The following is a 27,178-nucleotide window of genomic DNA, read 5'->3' on the forward strand; positions in this document are numbered from 1 at the left end:
ACAATGAAAGTCCTTTACTCTTTCTAATGATCTATTGTTGATATGAAGTATAAGGTTTTCATAACCTATTGAGAATACTTTGGACTTTTGGATGTTGATCTACAGATCAATAAGTTTGAGTAGACTGAGATGTTATTGTGCATTTGTTGGTTCTATATCAATGAGTGGATGTTCTAATGGTAAAACCAAGATTTTCTGTGTTGATGGTCTGGAAGATGCAGTCCAAGCATACCAAGAACAAATAAGGTGCTAGTACATCACCTTGCAAGACTCCTGTTGTCACTGGAAAGGATTCAGATGTTTCTGCTTTAAAGATTACTGTAGCATTGTAATCTTTATAAGGTGCTGAGATTGCTTGCATGATTTTTGAGGATAGACCATAGAAGCTGAGTATTTTAAACATTGCTTCTCTATTAATGAAGTCAAAGGCTTTTTTGAAGTCTATAAAAATTAAAATGAGTGGTAGGTTTTTATCATGCGAACCTTCTATGATTCTTCTGATGCAATGTATCTGTTCTATTGTACATCATTTTTTTTATAAATCCAGCTTGGTTTTTTTCTTAAAAGTGGTGTTAAGCAAGGTTCTATTCTATTGAGTATCATCCTATTGCGGATTTTAACTGTGTTGATAGCAAAGTAATACCTCTGTAGTTATCCATTCTATTAAGAATTGCCCTTTTTTGGTATAGGAACAATAAGGCCTTGTTTCCATTGTTGAGGTATTTTCCAGTGTTTATTGTTCGATTTGTTATAGCAAGGAGATTGGAATATGTGTTATACCCAGCATTTTTGAAAGCTTCTGCTTGCCTCACTCTGAGAGATTTTTCTCTCATAGGGTGGTGCATGATTGGAATGGATTGCTACAAACACCAGAATGGACATGTTCCAAACACTAGTATGATAGCTGGTGTTTGTAACATGTGGCCTCCCTCGATGAGTCCTTGACTCCCTGGAGGTCTCTCTTAATAATAATAAGAAGAAAAAGAAAATTCTTATAAAAATATTTAATAACTATAGATGAATTTAAAAAAAAAATATACCCATCCACATGTGGCAAGTAGCTGTAGACTGAACAAAATAGAATGTTTTGCTATTTAAATAAAAATAATAAACTTCTCCAACCATGGTATAGCACTACTAATAAGGGGTTTTTAATAAAAATAGGGGTTTGGGCAAGTAGGATTTTGCATAATTTGTCGAGCGCCAATTTTTGTATCATCCAACTATGGATGATACAAAAAATTTGCAATGTGTGATCATGTTCCTCTTTGTGAAAGGAAGACATTAAGTTATGCAATGTCATGAAACCTTTTAGTTTCAGCACACCCACCAAAAATTAATATAAAACCCACCAAATGTAAAATTTTATATGTAGTTTCTTATAAAATCATATTTAGCAAGTGAATATGATTTTCAATAAATCAGTGTCTTGTTAAAATTTAAAAACATTAGTAGGAGTGTATAAGCAGGGCTGTACTTACACTTTTCCCAAGGCTGGCTGCTGAGGCCCAAAGCCCCAGCAGCCAGCACACTAGAGTGTACTTGGCCACCCTCCTCATTGCTTTGGGTGCTTATATTGGCCCTAATTTTTTGGAGCCCCCAGCTAGAGCCTTATGTATAAGGCTTAAGTACAAAAGTGGTAAAATAATAACTGTACTGATTGAAATAATGAGAGGCAGTCAATTATAATATAGCCAACAGCCCTGTGCAGACTGGACTGCAAAGTTTAATTTCAGGCTTAATCTGGCATAGCTTGTTGTTCTCTCTATCTGTGTGCCACTGGGATATTAATTTTTATCTTATAACCTGCATAGGGGTCAGGCAAATGCATCTTAGGGGAATAGACTGATCTGGCTGCAGGGTTTTCAGGCTCGTTTCCCTTGATCTCAACATGGCACGGGATTTAATAGAGGTAAACATTTAAATGAAGCCTACAGATATGATGGAAAAAATACTAGATCTGAGATAGCTGGATGTGAATGGCATACTAGACGGGAATTTAATGAGTCAGTGCAAATAACGCACATTTGGGGGTATTCATAATTAAACTGTGTAGTACAAACTCTAGGACAAGTGATTGTATCTCACCGGAATGTAGCAAGTAATTTGCTACATTCCAGCGAGATTCAATTAGATATTAATTTGAAATAGCTGCTGATATTTCTGACAATTTGAAATAGCTGCTGGTAGACAGAGGGAGTGATGGAGTGCTTTTTAAACTGGATGATGGAATGAATTTAAGGTGGTATGTTAACAAGCAGTCATAGGATACTATGGTAATGTCTAGAGCAGTTTCTTAAATGGTGTGCTGCAAGAGATGTGCTACTAAATTTTGATAGTAAAAAATACTTTCATCCAAATTAGCACACTTTTGCCTATTTATATAATTATATTTGTATAAAAACTTTTGCCAGCCTAATATTTATGTAACATTACTTTATTTTGCTGCAAATGCTAAACTAAAGTGACACCAATTGACCACCAATGATTACATCATCAAGTACTGTAGATTGTTTGGATTAATTACAGTGAATTACATAAAAACAATGATAACCTCAAAATCAGACATTGAATTATTAAAGATACAAATTGAGAATGTAAACAAGTTCATTTATCTAGAAAGCACGTCGAGTCAAGATGGTCGTTCAAAAATTGACATTAAATACCAAATTGCTAAGGCAACCGTGGCCCTACAGAAGTTAAAACCATTGTGGGGAGATAACAGAATAGCAATCACAACCAGACTAAGACTAATTGACACCTTGGTGAATTCTATCCTCTTGTATGGTTGTGAGGCCTGGACTTTATTGAGGGAAGATGAGAGGAGACTCCTGTCTTTTGAAATGAAAACTTACAGAAGACTTTTTGAGAATTCCCTATACCACTCACAAAACCAATGAAAATGTCCGAAAACTGATCGATTCGATAGATGGGAGAAGAAGGGAAAATATTCTGACAGTCATCATAAGAAGACAGATAAAATGGCTTGGACATGTGGAGAGGCTAATGGCATTCCAAAGCAAATACTAGAAGGAATCGTCCCAGGACCAAGGGTTAGGGGGCCAACCTCGATTAAAATGGACTGACAACATCAAAAAATGGACAAATTCCTCCCTTTCTCAACTGACATCAAGAACAAGAGACCGAGATGATTGGAGGAGGCTAACAAAGAATATCACCTACCAGCCATGAATGACCCAATGGTCCATTTAGGACTTTGGGAGAGAAGAGAAGAAGACACGAGTCCAGCATTAAGATCACAGGTGTGCAGTGACAGAAATTTGCACTGCTAAGTGTGCCACAGGCTGAAAAATTTTGAGAACTACTAGTCTAGAGTTTGAATATACAGTCCAAAGTGGTGTACAGAAGACTTTCGAGTGCTGTATAGGGGTTTCCAACATGGAATAAGCTTTCCCAAAATACTTGTCAATGAGATGAAATAGAAGGGATTTTTTCTTAGATGTATCCTGCAAAGACAGCTATGGTCGATAAAACAAGATTGGTGGTTTTGACATCTAGGAACAGGGCAATGTGCAGGTCTAATTGTTTTACAGTGGAGAGGATCTGACTACTGAAGCATACTTTCTCAGGCAGAAGTATAGACTTGGGATCTACAGTCTTGATCAGATAAGCATTCAGTACAGATGTAACAAAGAACTTCATTCTGCACCCATAGAAATGAAAGACAGGGTACAAAAGATGTTCATTGCTCTCTGATACTTATTTTGCAACCAGTATATATGAGGCAGGAAATAGTCTGCATTTTTTTTCTTTTTTTATCAAATGCAAATCCCAAGGACTTTGATGCAACTGTGATTATCACTGGTTCTAATCTTAGTTCTGTGTCAAGTTGAAGATGACATTTGCAGCAAAAGTGCACAAATATAGTGTCTTGGAGAAAACCAGAACATACTTGTAAGTATCCAGGTGGGGAGGTGGTCAATGGCTTGCTGCACATATCCTTTTATGATAGATACAAGAATAACAAATGATGGTGAAGTTATCTACACAGAGGGCTTCAAAAGGTAGGAGAAAGTTGATTTGGTGTCAAGTTCACTTTGATTACAAAAAAAGTGTGACACTTGAAAACTGATCATTGTGGGACAACTTGGATTAAAGGCTTGGTTAGAAAGATTTTAATGAAAAGAGGAAGATTCCCTCTAAAATCAAAGTTGTATCGATCATTTACAATGCTGAGCTTCCAAGCTATCTTTTTCAATGTCAAAGAAAACTGATACTAAGTGTGTGTTTTAGGAAAGCATTTCTAATGGATGCTTCCAGTCAGATTTAAAGATCTAGTGTAGTAGAGATTATAATGCCTTGGGAAAAAAAGATGGCTGTGCTCTAGAAATCATAGAAAGCAGCTGGTAAGAGCAATTGGATGACAGTCTATTAGTATTTTTGGATACAGGAGTATATTCAGTTGGTATCAACGATGGCTTTCATTTGGGAAGACCTAGGTTTGAATCCTGTCTAGAATGCAAAGAAACCTTATCAGGGCTTTTCAAGTGAACATGAGACAGCTTATTTTGTATGAAGACTTTTTTTTTTTTAAAAAAAAAAAAAACAAGCAAACTGGCCAGTAGAACACATGCAACTTGCAGACACTGCAAAGAGGATAAACTGCCTTTCAAAAGAAAGGCAGTTCATCCTAAGTTATATGAGCTGTGACCGGTTATCGAGCCTAACATGAAACAGGAAGACCTAGGTTTCCCTTTTCATGTTATTGATATTGTCAATAACATGAAATAATGGCAAAACTCTCATTTCCCCGAAATGGGAGTTTTGCCTTTTGCCAGAATTCTGAAAATTCATGGTCCGAGAAAATTCCATTGAATAATGGAGGAGCTAATCCATGGACAATGATGATAGATATTTAACCATCATGGCCCATGTTTTGCTTTGCTTTATTTCATCATCATCATCAAATTCCTGCCATGTACCCTCAAGGGGTGCATAGGACATGATAGCACTACATGAAAAATTTACATCATTACCAACTTCCTATCTACAATTTTCCTCCAAATCAGTCTGTTACTTGTCAAGACTCCAACATTATCAGATCTTATATTTCTATCGTTTAAGGCACTTTGTACCATATCAATCCACCTATATCTTGGTCTTCCTCTGGGTCATTTTGCTGCCAACCTGGCAGAGAACACTTGTTTTGCTAATCTTTCTTCGCCTATTCTATTTAAATGACCATACCACCTGAGATTAGCTCTTTTGCTTTATTTAGGATCAGGAATTTAGGAGGAGGATGATGCTGTTTTGAAGAAAAAATTTTCTAAGTGTATTTTCAGCAACTGATTTGGTGAGTGAATGCACATCCATTCTGCTCCAGAATTAGAGGCACAGGTGGAATATCTGCACTTAATTTTGCAAATATTATCTTGACCTCTTTAGTGTTTGTTGATCTAGTAACAGATGATATGAACTGGATCCCTGAATCCTTTTGGTTCTGACATCCATCAAACATACTGTGTGTGGGCACAACAACAACAACATTTGAAAGCAATTAAGTTATGTGTGATGGGATATCTGCAGAAGACACCTTGAGCTTTGTTTTGGGCTTTCTTGGCAGCTGTATCTGAATTCCACCATGGTTTGGTAAAAGGAGGAAACTAACTTGATGTTGTTCTGCAGTTATGGAGGCTTGTATTTTACACTCTGCAATGCGATTCATTGCTTCATTAATAGGAGAAGAGATAACTGCCTCAAAATCATATTCTACTATGGATGAGAATATATTAAAGCAGATTTGATATATTTTTCATTGTGATAACTATAATGAAATATATGATTTTTTAGAAACTATCTTGCAGCTAGAAAATATCTGAAAACATACTAAGTGCTCTTTGGCCACCTCTGGTAGAGAGGATTATATAAAAGATACAGTACTAGTGTCAGCTTTATAGTACAACATTTGAATCAGTACAATTAGAGATATGCCATCAGGACCAGAAGATTTTTTTTTTAGTACCTAAGTTGTTTAATATTCTTCTGATGTCTTTTTTGTCAAAACACTACAGGAGGCATATGGTGCTTGATATCAGGTATGACAGGAATAATTTTCTTAGATTATTTATGCTAGAGAAGAAGAATGATGCCAGGAAGTATTATCTTTAGGTGCTGTAAGAGTGGAGCCATCTGGATGAAAGAGAGAGCAGTGAAAGTGCAGGTGAGCAGACAATGCATCAAAGGTCTTTATAAGGGACCGAAAAGTCATGGCTACTATTTGAACAGGAAGTGAGTTTTCTGCTATTAGCTCACTATTAAATCAAATTTGGATTTGATAATGGCTGTCTGAATTTAATATGTGCTTCAGCATAAGCTGAGTATGAAGCTGGGGGTTCATGTTCCACTCATCCTGCAGTAAACTGAGTTTTTTCTTCAACTACTACTTTGGTACATCTTTTGTTGAATAGGCTTGGAAAGTGGAAAAGCATTTTGGGTAAAACTGGAAGGAGGGCATTTTGAGCAAGAGGAAATTTGCATAAGCTTGTGATCCGAGTTCACCGAGAGAAGAGGTGACCTCTACAGTATATCTGAAAGGGGAACAGGTTAAAAAAAGATCAAGGATATTGGGAGAGTTATCAGGTATTTGGGTTGGTAGATATACAATCTGCTTTAGGATATTGCTTATATATGGATTGCAGAAAGTTACGCTTCATGAATGTGAAGGAGTCAGAATAGTTTTCAGAATTGGAGAGCAATAAATATAGTAGAGGAATGTTGCAGAATGGGACAAAGTAATCTTATGCCAGAGGAGAGCAGAAGCAGAAAATTCTAAATTAGGTATTCTCAGGCAAACATTGTCAGATCTCACAAAGGCACAAGTCTAATTACACATTGCATGATTCCTTTCCACCCTTGTGGTAAAAAAAAAGGAGTAACGCAGTGTATAATTCGGATAATTATAGTGGAATAAAGTTACTATAGCTACTTTCCATGTTTCTATCAAGAGCAGGACGTCTGATCTGGGTATCTGTAAATGATGGTATACATCATTCATGTTAGTGTTTATGCCATAGATGTTGGTAATTCTGGCATATTTTGTATACTGTACCTGGTCTGGAATTTTGCTGATATTAGTTCTTGAGGGAGATTTATTTTAATTGTAGTAACTCTGTCACTATTTGTTGTATGTTTCATTCTTGATTCATAGATGAAAGGACAGAGCGGGAACATGCAATGAAAAGAGACATGACATGACACCTACACATAGTGCAACCAGCCTCCTTGAAATAATGACTGGAAAGAGCCTCCCATATACCACTACTCAGACTCTCCCTCCAGGTATGATCTGGTATATGGGCCTGAGTAGTGGTACCAGGCATCACTTCAAACTGCCAATATTTCACTGGGCAAAGGTCATTTAATGGTATTTCAATCCATCAGTGGCATTTCAACTAGGAAGATAATCTTTTTGTAGAGTGAATATTTGCTGGGTATGTCAGAATTCCTTTATGGAAACAGGCCATATGAATCAAGAATGAAACAAGCATGCCCCATGAGAAGACAGGATAAACATGTGACAAAGAAAGGTGTGTGTATTCCATGTTATCTGATCATTAGCCCAAACTGGCTATTGAAACCCTCTTGGAGAGAGACAACATCACATTATACTAAAAAGAAATTATATTAATTACTTCCATCCATATATTACTGTCAACGAATAATGAAAAATCTGCACATAAAGTCTTAATAACATGTAATTTTTATACACCAAAAGTAAATGATTCAAACACATACTGCTCTTAAAATCACTATAATGTAAAGTACACGCTGGCTTATATTATGGGGGGGGGGGGAGTCAGTTCTTCAACATGCTCTAGCCTTTATTAAGATCTAATCAGTAAGAATTTAGGATGTAGGCAATATATATATATATATATATATATATATATATATATATATACTGTGAGTTAACTCAATAGCAAAGGTCATTTTAATACATACAAAGGTGAAACAATAATTTGACTACTTTGTATATCTAGAATTTGAGGAAGTGCTGGAACTTTTTTTTAGCTGGGTAAAGTAGTACACTACACTTAAGAAAAAATTATATTCTTGTCTTCAATCACATTTCATACCAGCATATCACAAGCAAACAAAAGTTTGTATATAAAAACTTCCAGCAAAAAAACAAAACAAAAAAACTTCCACATTGTTACTTTAGCTTGGTTGTGATGAGAGGAGTCAATTGCATTCAGAATATTAAAGAAATTCACTCCAACAACTTCTAGTCTATAGCTGAAATGTTCACAGAATGATAATCACCTACAGAACCAAAACATAAAATATGCATTACCATATAACATAGCAGGGGTGGGCAAACTGTAGCTTGTGAGCCGCATGCAGCTTCCCAAGTTATTCTGTGCAGCTCCTGAGACAATACTGGTTTTCATTGCCATTTTTTCTAAACTTTTATATTAATAATCTATAGTAGTATAGTATGTACCAATATTAGAATATTTTATTTCATAAATGCTTAAAGATAAGTAAAAAACATATATTTTGAAACTTGACATTTTTAGCTTTTAAATGGTACCGGCCAAAAGGGTTGTAAATAAATGTGGATTTTATTATCGTATTTGGTTAGTAAAAAGTGTTTCAACATTTTATGGCCTGTGTCGCTCCAGCCAAAATTAGTTCCAAAAGTGACTACTATGATCGCTGCATTACCCACTGCCTCTGTTGCCTGGACTCTGTGTCATCACTCCTCACGCAGTACACACAAATGTTCACTGAAAACCTTTCTGCTTGTGGAGGTAGCAGAACGTAACTAGTGAATTTTAGTGTATATAAGTACTTTTCTGATTAATAAATAATTAAGATTGATTTTAGTGAAAGTTATAAAACCTTCTTTTAAAATGACTGAGCAACAGAAGAGTATAAAACGGAAATACAAAACAAGAAATGAGAGTGTTTAACCAACAACGGGAGGACGATTTTAACTGAAACAATACGAAGGATTGTTTCAGTTAAATACAATTTTAAAATAATATTTTCTGTGGCTCGTGAACATTCAAAAATGTATTATATGCGTCTCTTATTAACGAAGAACTTGACCACCCCTGACATATAGGGACTTAACTGATGTAATAAATGACAGATTTTTTTAAACCTACAAACCTGAAGCTGTTCACAAAAGGCACTTAAATCTTTAAGAAAAATTTTAACTGTCTTCTCCAAGGCATGAAAATGGCGTTCAGCTTTTTCAAACTTCTCATCCTTTATCTGTAAGAAACAATATACAACAGTGGGATAAAAAAAAACATATATACTACTGAGAGGAAAGAGAATTCATATTCAATAATACTAGATCAAGACCATTAACAATAATGGCAATGCAAAGATTCAATTTTCTTTAAACCTTCTTTAACAAGCAAACGACAGTAAAATATTTTGGCAACGAAAATAAAATAATACTTGCATGTAATGCAATGTATTAACACTATGGCATCATTCCATAACTAAACAAGCGACATGCACAACGAAAGTTGGGCATGTTTGTGTGAAAGTTACTCACAGAAAACTGTGAAAGTTACTCACAGATCAGTTACATCATTAATTATTGTCTCAGGCCACCTATCTATCCTCTTCATGCTACATAAGACTGAGATCAGTCATCTCCATTTAACACTGTCTTCTACAACTAATTCTCTTCTCCAGCTCTCTTTCCTTTCCCTTCTCCATGTCAAACTACCCTTAGAATCTCGCTTCTGCCCATTCTCAGTATACGTCCAATCCATTTCCACCTGTCTTTTTATTTCACTGGTGATACTTTTTTATTCTGCCAGAATAGTTTTAATACAGTATGGAGAAAAAAAAAACAGTACAGAAATTCAACACCCTTACAGTACATGTGCTATGAGATATGACTGCATGCACATTAATAGAAGAGCTCATGTGGAGTCTATGCCATTACATTTAGTTGTAGCAATGGTGTTGACATTAGAAGAAAAGATATTTACTGTTGAGCATTATTTTCGTTCGTATGGAGTTGGTAGAGCAAAGTGTCCAAGCCTATGACATGTTTGTGAGCAGTTTGTCCATAGTTCCCATAAATGTACCCTTAGCAAGTGTCATCATTGCCTTAATTGAGAGGTTCCGACGTACTGGGAGTGTTCTCCCACAAAGACAAGGACATTCAGGGAGAACACAAACAGTTAACACAAATGAGAATAACGGGAGTATGCTGGAGCAAGTGTTATTATAGTATCCGAAATGCAGTCAATGTTGAACAGCAGTGAAACTTGGGATACTGAGGCAGTCACTACACGGAATCCTTAAGAAGCTGGGTGGCTTTTCATACATCAATCAGGTGTGTCAGTGTTTAAGAGCAATGGATTATGTTGCACAGCAGGAATACTGTGCACATGTGCTGGCAGTGTCTATGAAGATCCGTCCTCCCTCCATAATGCCTAGTTCTCGGACTCGACAGTCCGCGACTAGTGTAGACTGTAGAGTCTATGCCATTATATTTAGCTGGCTGTAGCAATGGTGTTGCTACAGCTAAATGTAATGTAATAAACATCTTTTCTTCCTACTTCATTGGAAGAAACGACATTTATGTGTTGGTTCTGTTCACCAGGGATTTGCATAGGATGTGCATTGCAAAAAAACATTACATTTTGTGCATGGATATTCCAAAGGATGGAGCAATCTGTCACACATCACGGTTCTAGAGCTGTTTATCAGAACACTTCCCCAAGAGGCTCATTTCGAAGTTCACAAAATTCCCGTACCCTTCATATTCTCCCAATGTCACATCACTTGATGCCTTCATTTGGGGTATGTTGAAGAAATGGGTATTCCACCATGATCCACCTTCAAACCTTGATTAAGGGATAAAATTGCATAATATGTCTAGCAGATGTCCCAACTCTTGTTCTCCAAGATGACAGAGAACCTTCGCATGTGTTACAAAACCTGTCTTGAAAGACAAGCTCATTTTGAGCCCATGATCTACCATTGTTTATGCTTTAGTTGAGCAATCTTCCACCAATAGTCGTGAATGTACATATCATGTGTAAACATATTTCTTTGTTAATAAACCTCTTTACTCCATAACATACAGTATAGCATAAAAAAATAAAAATAAATAAAATAAAGTACTCAATAACTACAACAATATGAAATCCAGATAGGGAATACATTTGGATGAAATTGCAAAATTTCATACACAACATCGAAAAGAACACCAGTCATCTGTCTAGTATTGAAGCTAATAGACTATGTTTTGAAATAGCCAAAGTGATCTATGATACACAACAATCAGAACTGAATATTCCAATATCAAAATTAAAAGCCCTGAATTCCTTAAAACAAAATAAACACATAGTTATCACCAAAGCTGACAAAGGTAATACAACTGTAGTCTTAAATGCTAAATCATACAATTGGAAAATGAATTTACTGTTTTGTGATCAGAATATAAACTCTCAGCTTAATAATGATCCTACCAAAAGTCATCTCAAAAAACTCAACAAGTTATTGGATGAAACAATGTCCATAGATTAAGAAACCATCAAAAGACTCACAACATGCCATGCAAGACCTCCTAGAATATACAGTTCACTGAAATTACATAAAAGTAAATGTCCATTTAGACCCAATCTGGATTCTACAGGCAGTCCCCATGTATAAAATATCAAGATTTCTGTCTCCTGACTGGCCACTAAGCTTCTTCAATAAAAAATTCAATAGAATTTCATACAAGAATAAAAGACATTAAACTGGTAGATACAAACATGAAAGCTTTGACAATGTCTCTCTCTCTCTTCACTAATATCCCTCACAAGCAGACTATAGAAATTCTAACCCAAAATTTCCATTGGACATAATGGAATTATTCAAATTTGTAATCACATCAGGCTACTTCACATGAAAAGATAAAATATATAAACAAGAGTAAGGAATAGCAATGGGCTCGCCCTTTTCACCTAATCTAATGAACGTTTTTTCTTGAACATCTTGAAGAAAGAATTTTGCTCTCAACCCAAAACCAACAATTTGGCTGTGGTATGTTGATGATGTTTTTGCAGTTTGGAGCCACACAGAACCAGAACTCTATGCATTTCTACAAAAAAATCAAAAATCAAAAAAAGAATCATCCAACAGTATTTCCTTTCTCGATGTACACATTCAACATAAGCAAGATGGATCCATTTCCACTTCTGTCTACTGAAAACAAACTTTTTCAGGTTGTTATATCCACAATACATTAGCTCACAATCCATCTCAAAAATATGGCATCATAAAATCTTTAGTATCCAGAGCACACACAAGATTTGTTCTTCAGAAGAATCTCTAAAACAGGAATTGGAAATTGTCAAAGAAACAGCCTTATTAAATGGATATAATTCAATAACAACCCAAAACATAATCAACCACTCTCCTATAAATTGACCCAGACAAGAAGAAGCCCACAGGACTCCTATATCATATATTAAAGGCATCTCTGAATGTGTGGAAAAATTTATGAAAAAATATCAAATCATTGCTACCTTGAAATATCAAATCATTGCTATCCATCAACCAAATTCACAACTTGCTACCTTGATGCTACCTGCCATATATGAAGTACCATGATTGTGTAAATTGTCTTACTATGGACAAACAGAAAGATCTATAAATAAACGTACTCTGAACATCAAGACCACACCATCTCATCAAACCTCATAAATCTGGCCTTGCACAACATGAATTGAAAATGCTAACAACAGGATCCAATGAAATAACGCTAAGCTGCTACATAGATCTATTGAATGTTTATATAAAGTGCTGAAGCCTTACTTCATAGACCTAATCTTAATTGAAACGACGTTTCACTATTCCAAAAATTTGGGAAATTGTTATCCTCATTTGTATTAAATAAATTTAGCTCTTATATTTTAATTTAAATTTAATTAGTTTTAATCTCAGCCCATTAGTTTTAAGCCATAAAAACATGTGACTGTATATGTAGAGGGATTCCAATCTAGCATGCACACTACTGTTTTTTAATTCAATTCCTATTGCTGCTTGAAAATTCAGATATTATTGTCTTCAGTGCAATGTTTGTTTGTGCAAAATACCATGTTTTCAAAAATGGTTTGAAAGATAGGTTTTTTTTTTTTTAATCATCAAATTCTTGATATGTACTCTCCAGGGATATGTAAGATATTATGATAGTACTACATGAAAAGTTTAGATTAATAACTTCCTATCGACAGATAACAGATTGATTTTCTTCCAAATTAGTCTGCCATATATGAAGTATTCAGGATTCCAATATTATCAGATCCTATATTCTGGTCTTCTAAGACACTTCTTACTGCATCAGTCCACCTAGACCTTCATCTTCCTCTTTTCTTTGCCATCCTGACATCAAACAATTGTTTTGCTGGCCTTTCCTTTCTCAATATGTTTTAAGTTATCACACAACCTGAGATGAGGCTCTAATAATACATTGCTGAATGCTAACAATATCAAATTTCTTCCTAATGTCTTCATTTTTAATATGATTTTGACATTGATGACATCTGTTCATTCCCCTAATTTTTCTTACTCAAATTTTTGTTGTCCCTAGAGCTGTTTTATTAATAACCCAGTTCTTATATCCATAAGTTAAAATTGGTTTGAACACTGTCTTGTATACAGCTACTTTAGTGTTTGACTAATTTCTCTCTTATTTCATATAAATTTATTTGGCTAACTCCCTACAATACCAGCTTTGCTAATTCTGTTGTCTATTTCCATATTTAATTTGCCATCTTAACTAAAAATTATACCTAAATAACTAAAATGCTTTACTTGTTCTATAGGTTTTTCATTCAGGATACAGTGATGTTTTTAATGTTTCTTCCTTTCTATTTTAGTCTTTTGACTTTTTATTGTTGATTTTCATATCAAATTTATACAGTAGTTATTCAATTCACTCAGAGAATTCTGTAGACCTGTAATGGATTTATTTAAGAGTATAACATCACTGCAATAAAGTAAATATGTAAGTTGAATATCTGCAATTTTGATATCAGGCCTAAATACTGCTTTCCTTTCATAATGTGATCCATATAGATGATGAATAACATGGGGATAATGTGATTTTCATTTGGATGTGCCACAATTTATGCCTTAATATATAAGCTGATGTTCTTATTAAGGAATGTTATGTTACAAAAAAATTACATGATAACCACAGCAATCAACTTTAATGAAAAATACAAATATTTTGTACTGAAAATAACAGTGCATCAACAGTGTGTAGAAAGAAACAACAAGCAAATTAAGGAACAGGAATATTACTATTAATAAAGATTAAAACTATTTGAGATGTTTACATAAAATGAGAGATGGAGAGAATCATTCCAATTCAGGTTAGGCCGACGTAAAATGGCTTCATAACTTTCTTTGAAAAGGCATTCATATTTAAAACTGCTCCTATGGAAAAGACGCACTTCATCCCACCAGATACTGTGTTTAGCGTCAATACTATGCTGTGCCAGATCAAACTTTGGAGGTTTTACATATTCAATGTAGTGCTGATGTTCATTAATTCTTTTTTTTCCCCCACAGAACAGCTTGTCTGCTCAAAGTATGCCAAATTACATTCACAAGGAATCTGGAAAACACTAGCTAAAGATAGAGGTAACTGCTTGCTTTTGTAGATGGTAACAGATGAGAAATTTATTGATAGGAAAATATGTGGGAATAAGGTGATACTTCTTCAAAATTCTACCACTAGATTCAGAGATACTAGAAATAAGGGATCGGAACCCTGCAGTCTGTTGAAGAATCCTCAGGTGTTGGGGTGTATGAGACAATTATCTGCTGGATTTGATGAGGTTGTAACCATTTAATTCCATAAAATTTTGATAGCGAGAAGTTCTTGTAGTAAGCTTGAGAAAGAGGAGCATATGTTATGTGCTCTATTAATTAATGATTTGATAACACAGATTTTTTATTGAGAGGTGTGATGAGCACACTTTTGATGAATGTATCTGGCAGTAAAGGTAGGTTTTTGATAAACATTCATTGACAAAGTGTTGGACGCTGTGTGAGTAAGAAGGATATCCAAGTAAACCACTAGCATTTTTATCATTTTCCTTTCCACAATGAACTGAATGTGTGGGTGAAGTCTATTGATCTGATGAATCCAAAAAGAAGACTGGGGATGAATGGATGAGAACAAAGTATCTTTCAGATGGTTCAAAAAATAGTTTGCCAAAGATGAAGACAGAGGGCTACCCATGGTATGCCTTCAATCTGTTTATATATCTTGTTTTTCCAGATGAAATATCCTGATTGTATAACAAATTCAGAAATCTTCACAACATCAGGCATGAAATCATCATATAGTAAACTAACAGTGTCAGATAATGGAATGTTGATAAACAGAGAAACAATGAGAGTGAAGCGAGTAAAAAAGTTAAAGAATGGAACACAGAGATCAATAGATTTATCTGGGTGTCTTTCAAATGGTGAATGACCACCACGGTATATTAATCTAAAGGTCTCTCCAATATTGATTTATATGAAAAATGTAATACTTTGTTACAGTCTTGCTAGCACATATTTTGAATTGAAGATAAAATAATATGAAATGCTTTAAGGAGAAATTTACACAGTGTTCTTTGTGACATTTGCACAATTTATGATTTCTATGTAGTAAAATACACAAGAAAGAAATAATATTCCTTGGAGACAAGGAAAAAAATAGTATTCTGGAAACAAAACTTAGAAACATTTCATCATGTGGAAGAATTCTTTTAAACAAACTATCAGTCAAAGCAAATCTTTATACTGAAGCTGGAAGTAGGAGATGTTGATCCTTTTATTTTCAAGTTAAGAAAAGTAGCTGCTTTTTGAAGATGGATGCACAGTTTGAATTAAAGCAAGGAGTTCTCATCTGAACTGATTGTATGTCTTTATTGTTCTTTGTACAGTTACTTTGTTTCATTTTGTGGGATTAATATAAGTGAATGTAATAAATGAGAATTATTTTAAGATCTGGAGGAAACTATTAATTTAGATACTGTAAAGAAACAGATATTCATGGTATGAACTTTTATGTGCATAAAGAAAATAAATTTATAAATATAATTTTTTAAACAGCCCTTGACTCACACTATCTTCCTATACCTTCTTCAATTCCAAATGCTGACGTACAATTCAAAAGACTGTGTATTGATAAACATAATATTCTGTTTCAACCACATAATTATAGAGTATTTCGAACAGATTTTCTCTTGCTACCTTATCATATGACTTTTCCAGATTTACACATCTTTACAATATTTAAGATTTAAGTTGAGGATTTCATTTTTTTTATTAGTTATGAAATTTTATACATTACTACGATAAAGAGCCAAGAGCCTAAGAGCTGTGTTTTACATCATGAGAAAATATTAAGGATAGAGATGGAGCTTGCCCCACCTTTGCTCTGAGTTGCCCTAGTGTTGTACTACCCAGGTGTTGACTTACGTTTGGGCTCGCCGATAGTTCTTCGGCATGAAACTCTTAGATTTCAATCTCCGAGTTTCGTATCTGGCTTTAAAATAATGAGGGATTTATTATCTTAACTTAATTTTATACATTACATTCACTAAAATGATACTTTTCTTTGAAAATGGCAGACTGGGAATGTGTTTCTTTAGAGTAAATGTCAAACTATGAAAAGTGTTAATTCAGTAACCTACAGTCTATTGACTGTAGGCTTCTTATATATCTATCCCCAGGAGAACTCAGGTGTGTGCTGGTAAAATTCAAACGACTGGTTTGCAGCAACGTGATGTACATGCACAGTGATAATTCAGACATGTAAAGCTAGGCATACATAGAAGCAGGATTGCAAATCTAATTTTGGATTGTGTAATATAAATACAGTGCATCAGTGGTGCCACATCAGTGCATAATATGTAATTTTTATTTCAGTCTGTTAGGTGAACCATTATAAACTTAAAGTATTGGTTCAGTTACAATTTGAATGTTTCCACAATTACTTAATTGTAACAACTTGTATTCTAAGAGAATTGCTTTTGTGCTCTAAATGAGTACATTAAAAAATTGTTGCATTAAGTTGAATCCCAGCAAAACACTAGTAGCTTAATAATTTACCTGGTCTGTTATTATATGGTATTGCTAGTTAATGACATTGAAATAAATTAAAACATATTTAAAAATTCAATTCCATATTATGAAAATAAACTGTAAACAACTACTTACCATGGTACTAAGACCAAATGTATTAGAAAGTCGCATTCCAAATCTGGCTGATTTTTTCCTTACTGAGTGCAAATTAAGTTTTGATATGCGTCCAGATAAACTGGTATCAGCAGACTTTCTATACTTGAATACTAAAATGAAGAATGTATACTATAAAAAAATATATGGCACCACAAATAATACACATAAAAATAATTTATGAAGCAATTTACTGGAGATGCTGCACAGTACTATTAATTTAGTTACTTTTCAAACTACAGAGCAAAGATGTTCTAGAATTTCTTAATTCTAAAAACTTCTAATATCCTGTTACTCTTAGTTTTATATACTTTGTATGCTTTTATCAGTAACATGCTGTCTTGCCATAAATATACAGAAGCAAGTTCACCTTTCTGCAAAAGATAAATTATATCCCATGTGTATAGAATAGTGCACTTTCTACAAGTTCCTGTCACCACTGAAAATGAGTGTTTTGTTTACATAAGGACAGAAAAGCATTAAAACTCCTCTGTAACACAAATATTTCTCCTGAGCGTTCAGTTAGGCTTCACTTTTGACTTCAGTGATAAATGAAGGTCTACAGCTATCATGAAAAATCTTCCACAGTTTTAGCATGGTGTATTCTTGATTTCTTCTTGTTCTAATCTATAAATTATATATAATGCTTTTGGGTTAGTCTTTTCTGACAGTGAGCTAGGAGTCCAAGGTCTTTCTTCTACATGAAAAACAAACACAATATTACCTGATCAAATTTTGGTGCTTATAAATGTACTGCACAGGATGTAAAACTGACATATTATAGAATACTGACATGTTTACGCTTTACTGTGTACTCACAGCATTTGGATCATTGGATGGTGGTCTATAATACCTTAAACATGGATACTTTAATTTTGATCACCCTGTACTTCTGCATTTATAACATAAATGACCAGCATGTGACCCATTTGAAATAATTTTTTTATGAAGCGTGGGGAAAGGATGAGAGGGTGTCCTTTTTCATTGAAATGAAAAAGGCATTTCATCATCAAATTCCTGAGATGCACCTTCAAGAGGGTGTCAGGATATGATAGTACTACATGAAAAACTTTATCATTACTAACTTCCTGTCAACAGTTTTCCTCCATATCAATCTGTTATCTGTCAAGACTCCAACATTATCAGATCTTATATTTCTGTCTTCTAAAGCAATTTTCACTGTATCAATCAACATATATCTTGGTCTTCCAATGGATCTTTTTCCTTCCAACTTGGCAGAGAACACTTGCTTTGCTAATCTTTCCTCTCCCATTCTGTTTAAGTGACCCTACCACCTGAGATTAGCTCTGCTAACACATTCCTGGATGCTAACAATGTCAAGTTCCTTCCTGATATCCTCATTTTTAATATGATACTGCTATTGATGCCATCTGTTCATGCCCCTAATCTTTCTCAGGACTCTCATTTCTGTGGTCTGTAGTCTTTGGTCAAGTGTTTTGTTTCTAACCAAGCTCTCAGATCCATAAGTTAAAATTGGCTTGAACACAGTCTTGTATACACCAAATTTAGTATTTTGACTAATTTCTCTCTTATTCCATATAAATTTATTCAGTTGACTTCCTACCACACCAGTTTTGTTGATTGTGTTGTCTATTTCCATATTTAATTTACCATTTCAACTAAAAATTGTGTCTATGTAGCTGAAATGTTTTACTTGATCTACAGGTTCTCCATTCACAATGCAGTTGATATTTTCAATGTGTCTGCCTATTTTCATTGTCTTTGTCTAATTATTGCTGACCTTCATACCAAATCTATTATAACAGTTATTCAATTTAGTCAGGGAATTTTGCAGACTTGTACCGGATTTATTAAGAAGTATAACATCATCCGCCTAAAGCAGAGAGCTGAGATTAACATCTCAAATTTTGATATAAGCTTTAATACTGCTTTCCTTCATAATGTGATCCATATAGATAATAAATAACAGAGGGGATAATGTACATCCTCGTCTGACACCAGATTTAACATTAAAGCATCTTCCTGTATTTCTTTCCATTCTAACTGCTGACTTCGAACTCAAATAAAGACTACGTATTGCTTGATATAATGCCCCATATAACTGTAGTGTTTTGAATAGATTTTCTCTTGGCACCATATCATATGCCTTCTCCAGAATTACAAAACTTAAATACAGACCTTTGGGTGTAGTGGTTGAGACAGTTGTAGGTGTCCTCCCATGATGAGTCTTCGGACTCCTTGGAGGTGTCACGAATAATAATAATAATAATAATATTCCCACGATTTCTCAACTATTTGTCGTAAAGTGAAAATCTGATCCTGACAGCCTCTATTTGGCCTGAATCCAGCTTGTTATTCACCAAGCTTCCTTCTACAACCATTTCTCAAATATAATTGCATAAATCTTACCAGGAACATTCAGCAGGGGAAATACCTCTGTAATTCTCAGAATTATCTGGAAGCTGTTGAAAAATTCTAAGAGTTTTCAACAGCTTCAAGAATATCTTGACACCTTCATGATATTTATTTTCTATGTTCTTACCAAAGTCTTCCCATGACTTTTGTTTATTTAGTTTTATTTCCCTTTTTATATATGAGTACTATGAGAGCACTACTCGAATCATCTGGAATTTGTCCTGAACTATGCAGTGCGGCCAATGTAAGACTTTTACACATCCGTACTTGAGCATTTCTGGTCAGATATCCTCTATTCAAGTCCTTTCCACATTTCAGGCTTTTGATGGCTTTTTCTGACTGCATGCCTGTTGAGTGTTTTTTTACCACTGTGCTGTTCCCAATTGTTTCATTTAGCAATTTTTCGAAGTAATTACTCCATATTTCAAGGATATCTTTTTCACCTGTTTTCATGTCACCTTAATCATCTCTAATTCTTTTTACAGCAGTATTTCCTCCATTTCTGAGATTTTTCAACAGCTTCCAGAATATCTTGCCACCTTCATGATATTTATTTTCTATGTTCTTACCAAAGTCTTCCCATGACTTTTGTTTAGCTAGTTTTAAACAGTGTTTATCTCTCTTACATTTGTCTCTGTATTCTCTAAGAGCACAAGCTGACTTATTCACCAGAAGCTTTTGATATGCTTTCTTCTTTTCCTTCACTGCCTCTTTATCTTCCTGTGTCCACTGTGAAGTTCTGATTTTTCTATCCTTGCAGACAACCTCACCACATACCTCTCTAGCTGAATCAATGAATGTTTTCTTCAGGATTTGCCACTGAATCTCCAAGGTTTGGATCCTGTTTTCGAAAATGAAAACTCTTTCATTTTTTTCTTGAATAATGTTTGTGTATTTTAGTCTACAGTTCACATCTGAGAGCTGCTCAACCTTTATTCGCTTTAAAACTTTTTACATGTTCTTCTTTTCAATATGAAATTCAATTTTATCCTGCTCAAGACGAAATAGTGATCACTTCCAATTTCAAATCCTCTATACACTCTAGTGTCCTGCACCAGTGGGAAAATATCGCTATCAACAATAACATAGTCAATGAGACTTTTCTTATTCCATGTAAATGTAAATGGAGATGAGCTGGCCATAATGGTAGACTGCCAGAATGTAAGGTACACAAAATTAAGCACTGAGTGGATACTAAGCAAAGGAAAGTTTACCAAAGAACAAGATGGAGGGATGATCTACAAAGATCTGACATGAGATGGTGGACATTGGCTAAAAACAGGCAGAACTGGAAAGTTAAGGAGGAGGCCTATATCCAGCAGTGAATGGAAAGAGGCTAAAGAAGATCACTTTGTGGTCAAATTTAGAAAGCTGATTTTTCTTTTTCGTATTCAATAGTGAATCGTAATCTATGGCTAATGGTGCTTAGAGACTAGAATTTTTTTATGGAATTATCATCAATACCAAGACACAGGACATTGCTATCATAATCTACCATAAAAATAAATTCCTGTGAGAATGCCTAGTTGTGATTCAATGTGGACAAGGAAAAGTTCTGCAAGTGTCCACTGTTTTGGCTCGCTGAAAAACTAAAAAAAAAAAAAAATAAGGGGGAGGTGCTACTGTGGTATGTCTGTAAGAGATAACAGGACATATGGAATAGTCTGGTTTACGTAATGATTAATTTTCATGAAAAAAAAAAACAAATTGCATTGCTCAGGATCCCTAGCTATAAGAAAAAGTAAATATGCACAGACATTACCTTAGCTCAGCCACATGGCTAAGTTTAAATAAATTAAATAATTATTTATTAATTACTCCTCCTTTATTCTTAAACTAAGTCTAATAACTAGTTTTCACCTTTCACCATCTGTTAATGATTTTATCGGAAATATCCAGTATGCCATCATTATCACTGTTAGCTGTTTGCATAACATTTTCTATATTACTATACTCTTTTTCAGGTTATCTTGGAAGTAAAGAAATATACTACAGGTTGTACCACTTCCGAAGGTAACAGGATATTAGTTTGCTGTTACTGTGGCAACAGTGAAGTGCATCACATTTGTAACTAAGCACATACGTAGAAAAAAAAACAACCGAAAAGCTGTCATTGCCCGAATCACACCATTCTACATTGATTAACATTACATTATGATTGCTAATGCAAAATTGCATGACCAAGATGACTCTATACAACTGTGTGCCTTTGGATTTTCTGGAATTAACTGATAGGCTGTAACAAAGTAGATGTCACATAGTTTATTATACACTGGCTTAAGATAAGCAGTGATTGTTTACGTTATGAAGTGAACTTCACTAGTGTTTATGTATATACAATAATATATACATAAACACTCTTATCCCTTCATTAATTTAATGAGAAAGTTCCTCAACACCACTCAGGCTGTGAGTAGTATCATCAGGTTGTGCATCTTTACTAAATAAAGATTCAGAGCTGTCATCTACAGTGAAACACACATTTTCCACCACCTCATCTATTATTCCATCAAGGGCCCAGAATTTTTCTTCTTCTTCAATAACATGGGTTACGCAACTTTTTCATGTGCACTCAGTAATTTTTTGAAATCGTTCCATGACCAGTCTTTCAACATCTGAAATTTTGAAAGTTGTGTTTTTAGCTGCAACATGCCCCTTAACTGAACCCCATAGAACTCCCAGATGAGTTCTATGGGGTTCAGTTCACAATGGTATGGTGGAAGACGAATAACTGTGTGTCCTTTCTGTTCGGCAATACTGTCAATGCGATATTTTTGAAACTGATTCTTGACATTTGCCACCAAGTTCAATAGTTTTGTTTTCACCATATCAGAAGTAAAACTGATTCCTTTTTCCTTCAGCCACTTCTGAATGTCTTTTTTGTGTGCAGCCTGAGATGGCATATTTTCCAGTCGGACAGAATGGTAAGGCGAATTGTCCATTACAATAACGCTGTTAAGCTCAACATTTAGCAAAAACATATTCATGAACCAATGTTCATAGTGCTTTCCATCCATTTCCTTATGATAATTGCTTTGTGATTTCTGCGCTCGTAAAATTTCAAGGGCCACTGGTACAAATCCGTCTTTGCTGCCAGCGTGCGTTATGATTATATGAGACCTCTTTTTACTCGGTGCTTTCAGGCCTGTTGTTAAGCCCAACAAAAATGCTTGATGAGCACTTTTTACTGTCGTGGCCCGGAGAACTTTAGTGCAGGTGTGACTGGCATTCACCCAGGTTTCATCTGTATAATAAATTTTGCGTTCTTCGCGATCATATTTCCTAACAGAACGCAAATACTAGTGACACCATAAAATTATATCTTCCCTTTAAAGTAATGCTAATGATTGCTTTCTTGTGGCATAAACAAAACCAAGGTCCTTTAACAACCGGTAAGTTGTTGTTAATGAAATGTGAGGAAGATCTTCATTATTGTTTACAGCAGTCATTACCTTATATATCGTAAGAATTTTGTTCTTTCGGAAGAAATCGTGCACTTTCTGATGAATGTTACTGCTGACAGTATAAAGTCGTCGTATTTCACCAAGCATGTGCATAGTCTTGTGGCGCTAGGTCTTTTCTTCCCCACCATATGCAGTTGTCTCATCGTGGTCAGTTCCTTCTTCATGCAGTGTACTGTCATCTTGCTAACACCTGTCAGTTCTGCTGTTTGCTTCACAATATTGCCCACTGTTTCATCAGGATTTCTGCTCTGCAAACCAGCGTAAACATTTAGTATGATGTGCTTTTCAGAGCTTCTCAAAGGTTTGCCTTTAGAATGTGTTACTAATTTAGGACTACCACAAGTGGGAATACAAGAGCCAACACCACCAGTCATCTCTGCCATGTTTAGGGTAAAATCGGTGGTCGTCTGAGGCCACGTGATAGATAATTATATTTTCCAAAAATAAGTTCCCTGTAACAATTTAATGGTATGAAACATGCAATTCTAGCATCGGCAAGTAAGGAAGTAGTAAAATAATTATTTACAAAGTACCACATGATGTGATAATGTAAAAAATTTAAGGAACTATTTTATGCAACGTAAGCCTATAACACGAATGGTAAGAAAAGCCGGAAATGTAGCTTATTCCGCTACTTCCAAGACAACCTCAAAAAGAGTATAGTCTTTTTAGCTTTCTGTACTTTCATTTTGTTTTATTTCATTATATTATTGCAGTTTACTGGTTCTGCACTTTTTACATTTTAGATCTTATGAAAACCTGATGAATATATTAAGTTCAGTACTGAATAAAAAAAAAAAAAAATCCTTTTAAGTAACCAAATTTGAAAGTCCTAGAAGCATGGTGTTCATTTTTCTCTCGAAAAATATTCAGGTGTTTTTTGGTTAATATTCTTGTTAAAATAAATTTTAATCAGTAATTTTAAGCTTTTAATTTTGTGCCTTTTAGTGGGATCCAGCTCCTTTTCCATTAAGCTTAGCTCTTTTAGTATTACAGTGAAAGTATTACCTTGAAAAAAAATTGGAGCTAATGAAAGTAATTTTCAGAAATCCATGTCAATGTTTACATTTCATTTACTTAAGTATACCTCATACACCAGTTTAAGCATCCCAGTAATTGTTTAACCTGAAGTACATACTAAACCCTTACCGAGATCCTTTCTTCGTTTAAATTCATTAATAGCTGTAGCAACATCTGTCATGAGACCAATAGCATTAATTAGGCCTGACTTGTCTGGATGATTATCTTCTGTACACTGCAAAATTTATAACCATCAATGTTTTAATGCTCACAATATTTAATAAAACAAAGATGCTATCAAAGAAAGTGTTAAAATTTCTGTTTGAATTTACATTATTTTCATGCATAGATAGAGTATCACAGTTATCAAGATTTCATGAAACCAAGATCACAAAATGAAACATAGCTGGCCTGGTTAATTGAATGGATACTATCTCCATTCTCTAACACACCGTGGATTCAAATCTCGCATGGATGTTTTTAAAAGTCAGTAAAAGTTTGTAAAAAATAATTTTTGAGACCAATGCAACTACGACCCTGCTTACTGGAGGCTTGAAACAAGTGACTTAAAAAACAAAACCACGTTTGGTCTCTAGAGCAGTATATCTGACCCTCAGCTCACCAAAAAGTACTAGGCATTCGATAAGCTTACAAGCTTTAATAGACAGTGTTCATGTTAAAAAATAAATTTTGTCTGATATAATTTTTTCTGCTATTATTAAAAATTACAATACTGTTTTCTGGATTGCATAATTTCATCATCATCAAATTCCTGACATGTACCCTCAAGGGATTTACAGGATATGATAGCACTACATGAAAAATTTACATCATTACTAACTTCCATCTACAATTTTCCTCCAAATCAGTCTGTTACTTGTCAAGACTCCAATATCATCATTATCAGATCTTATATTTCTATCGTCTAAGGCACATTGTACCGTATCAATCCACTTATATCTTGGTGTTCCTCTGGGTCGTTTTCCTGCCAACCTGGCAGAGAACACTTGTTTTGCTAATCTTTCCTTGCCCATTCTGTTTAAGTGACCATACCACCTGAGATTAGCTCTGCTAATGCATTCCTGGATGCCACCAATGTTCTTTCCTGATATCCTCATTTTTAATATGATATTGCCATTAATGCCATCTGTTCACCCCTCTAATCTTTCTCAGAACTCTCATATCTGTGGTCTCTAGTCTTTGGTCAAGTGTTTTACTTCTGACCCAGCTCTCATATCCATAAGTTAAAACTGGTTTGAACACTGTCTTGTATACAGCTAATTTAGTGTTCCGACTAATTTCTCTCTTATTCCATATGAATTTATTCAATTGACTTCCTACCATATCAGCTTTGTTGAGTCTGTTGTCTATTTCCATATTTAATTTAATATCTTCACTAAAAATAGTGCCTAAGTAGCTGAAATGCTTTACTTGTTCCACAGGTTCACCGTTCACAACACAATTGATATTTTCATTGTCTTTGTCTTTTTAATGCTGACCTTAATACCATATCTATTACAACAGTTATTCAATTTAGTCAAGGACTCTTGCAAACTTGTAGCGGATTTATTTAGAAGTAAAACATCGTCTGCATAAAGCAAAGAGCTGACATTAACATCTCCAATTCTGATATGTTTAATACCACTTTCCTTCATAATGTGATCCATATAGATAATGAATAACAGAGGGGATAATGTACATCCTTGTCTTACACCAGATTTAACATTAAACCATCTTCCTATACTTCCTTCAATCCTAACTGATGATTTACAACTCAAATAAAGACTAAGTATTGCTTGATATAATGCCCCATTGACACCATATAACTCTAGCATATTGAATAGCTTCTCTCTTGGCACCTTGTCATATGCCTTTTCCAGATCGACAAAACTTAAATACTGATCTTTGTTATATTCCCATGCTTTCTCAACTATTTGTCATAAAGTGAAGATTTGATCCTGACAGCCTCTATTTGGCCTGAATCCAGCTTGTTCTTCACCAAGCTTTTCTTCCACAATTCTTCTCAACCGTTTCTCAAGTATGCTTGCATAGATCTTGCCAGGAACACTCAGTAGGGAAATACTTCTGAAATTCTCACATTCGGTTTTATTTCCCTTTTTATATATGGGTACTATTAGAGCTCTACTCCAATTATCGGGAATTCGTCCGTCTGTCCAGGCTTTCTGAACTATGCAGTGCAGCCACTGTAAGACTTTTATACCACCATATTTCAGCATTTTATTATTATTATTCAGGCCTCCATGGAGTCAAAAGACTCACCGTAGGAGGTCCTTCCTAAGAACATAAAATCTGTCAAGACTCTGGTCGAATATCATCTACTGCTGCCTTTCCACATTTCAAGCCTTTGATGTCTTTTTCTACTTCAAGTATGGATATGCATTCCTGACTGTGTACCTATTGAGTGTTTTTTACCACTGTGCTATCACTGCTTGTTTCATTTAACAATTTCTCAAAGTAATTACTCCATACTTCAAGGATATCTTTTTCTCCTGTTTTCATGTCACCTTTATCATCTCTAACTCCTTTTACAGCACTCTTTCCTTCATTTCTAAGCTTCTTCAACAAGGTCCAGAATATCTCACCACCTTCTTGACATTTATTTTCTATGTTCTTGCCAAAGACCTCCCATGACTTTTGTTTAGCTACTTTTACACAGTGTTTAGCTTTCTTACATTTGTCTCTGTATTCTCTAAGAACAGGAGCTGACTTATTTGCCAGGAACTTTTGATATGCTTTCTTCTTTTCCTTCACTGCCTCTTTAACTTCCTGTGTCCACCATGGAGTTCTGATTTTTCTATCCTTGCAGACAACCTCACATGCCTCTCTGGCTGAATCAATCAGGGTTTTCTTCAAGGCTTGCAACTGAATCTCCAAGGTTTGGTTCCTGTTCTCAAACTCTTTCATTTTTTCTTCAATAATCTTTGTGTATTTTAGTCTACAGTTCACATCTGAGAGCTGCTCAACTTTTATTCGCTTTAAAATTTTCTTACATGTTATTCTTTTCAATATGAAATTCAATTTTATCCTGCTCAAGACTAAATAGT

At 34.7% G+C, this 27,178-nt stretch overlaps 1 protein-coding gene across 1 annotated transcript in view; it reads right to left on the reverse strand.

Annotated features, from left to right (window-relative positions):
* Positions 1-27,178, reverse strand: part of LOC150092270 (dynamin-binding protein-like) — a 247,536-nt gene that overhangs the window by 81,408 nt on the left and 138,950 nt on the right. Inside the window, exons 9-11 of the mRNA XM_090414833.1 lie at positions 24,243-24,348; positions 17,215-17,345; positions 9,139-9,243 (exon numbers count right to left, since the gene is read on the reverse strand). Coding sequence (XP_090270959.1) covers positions 9,139-9,243; positions 17,215-17,345; positions 24,243-24,348 — 342 coding nt within the window. The remainder of the gene's footprint in view (positions 1-9,138; positions 9,244-17,214; positions 17,346-24,242; positions 24,349-27,178) is intronic.

This window comes from Typopeltis vanoorti, chromosome 26, assembly GCF_054136105.1.
Source record: "Typopeltis vanoorti isolate ZY-2024b chromosome 26, IOZ_Tvanoo_1.0, whole genome shotgun sequence".
Lineage (NCBI taxonomy): Eukaryota > Metazoa > Arthropoda > Arachnida > Uropygi > Thelyphonidae > Typopeltis > Typopeltis vanoorti.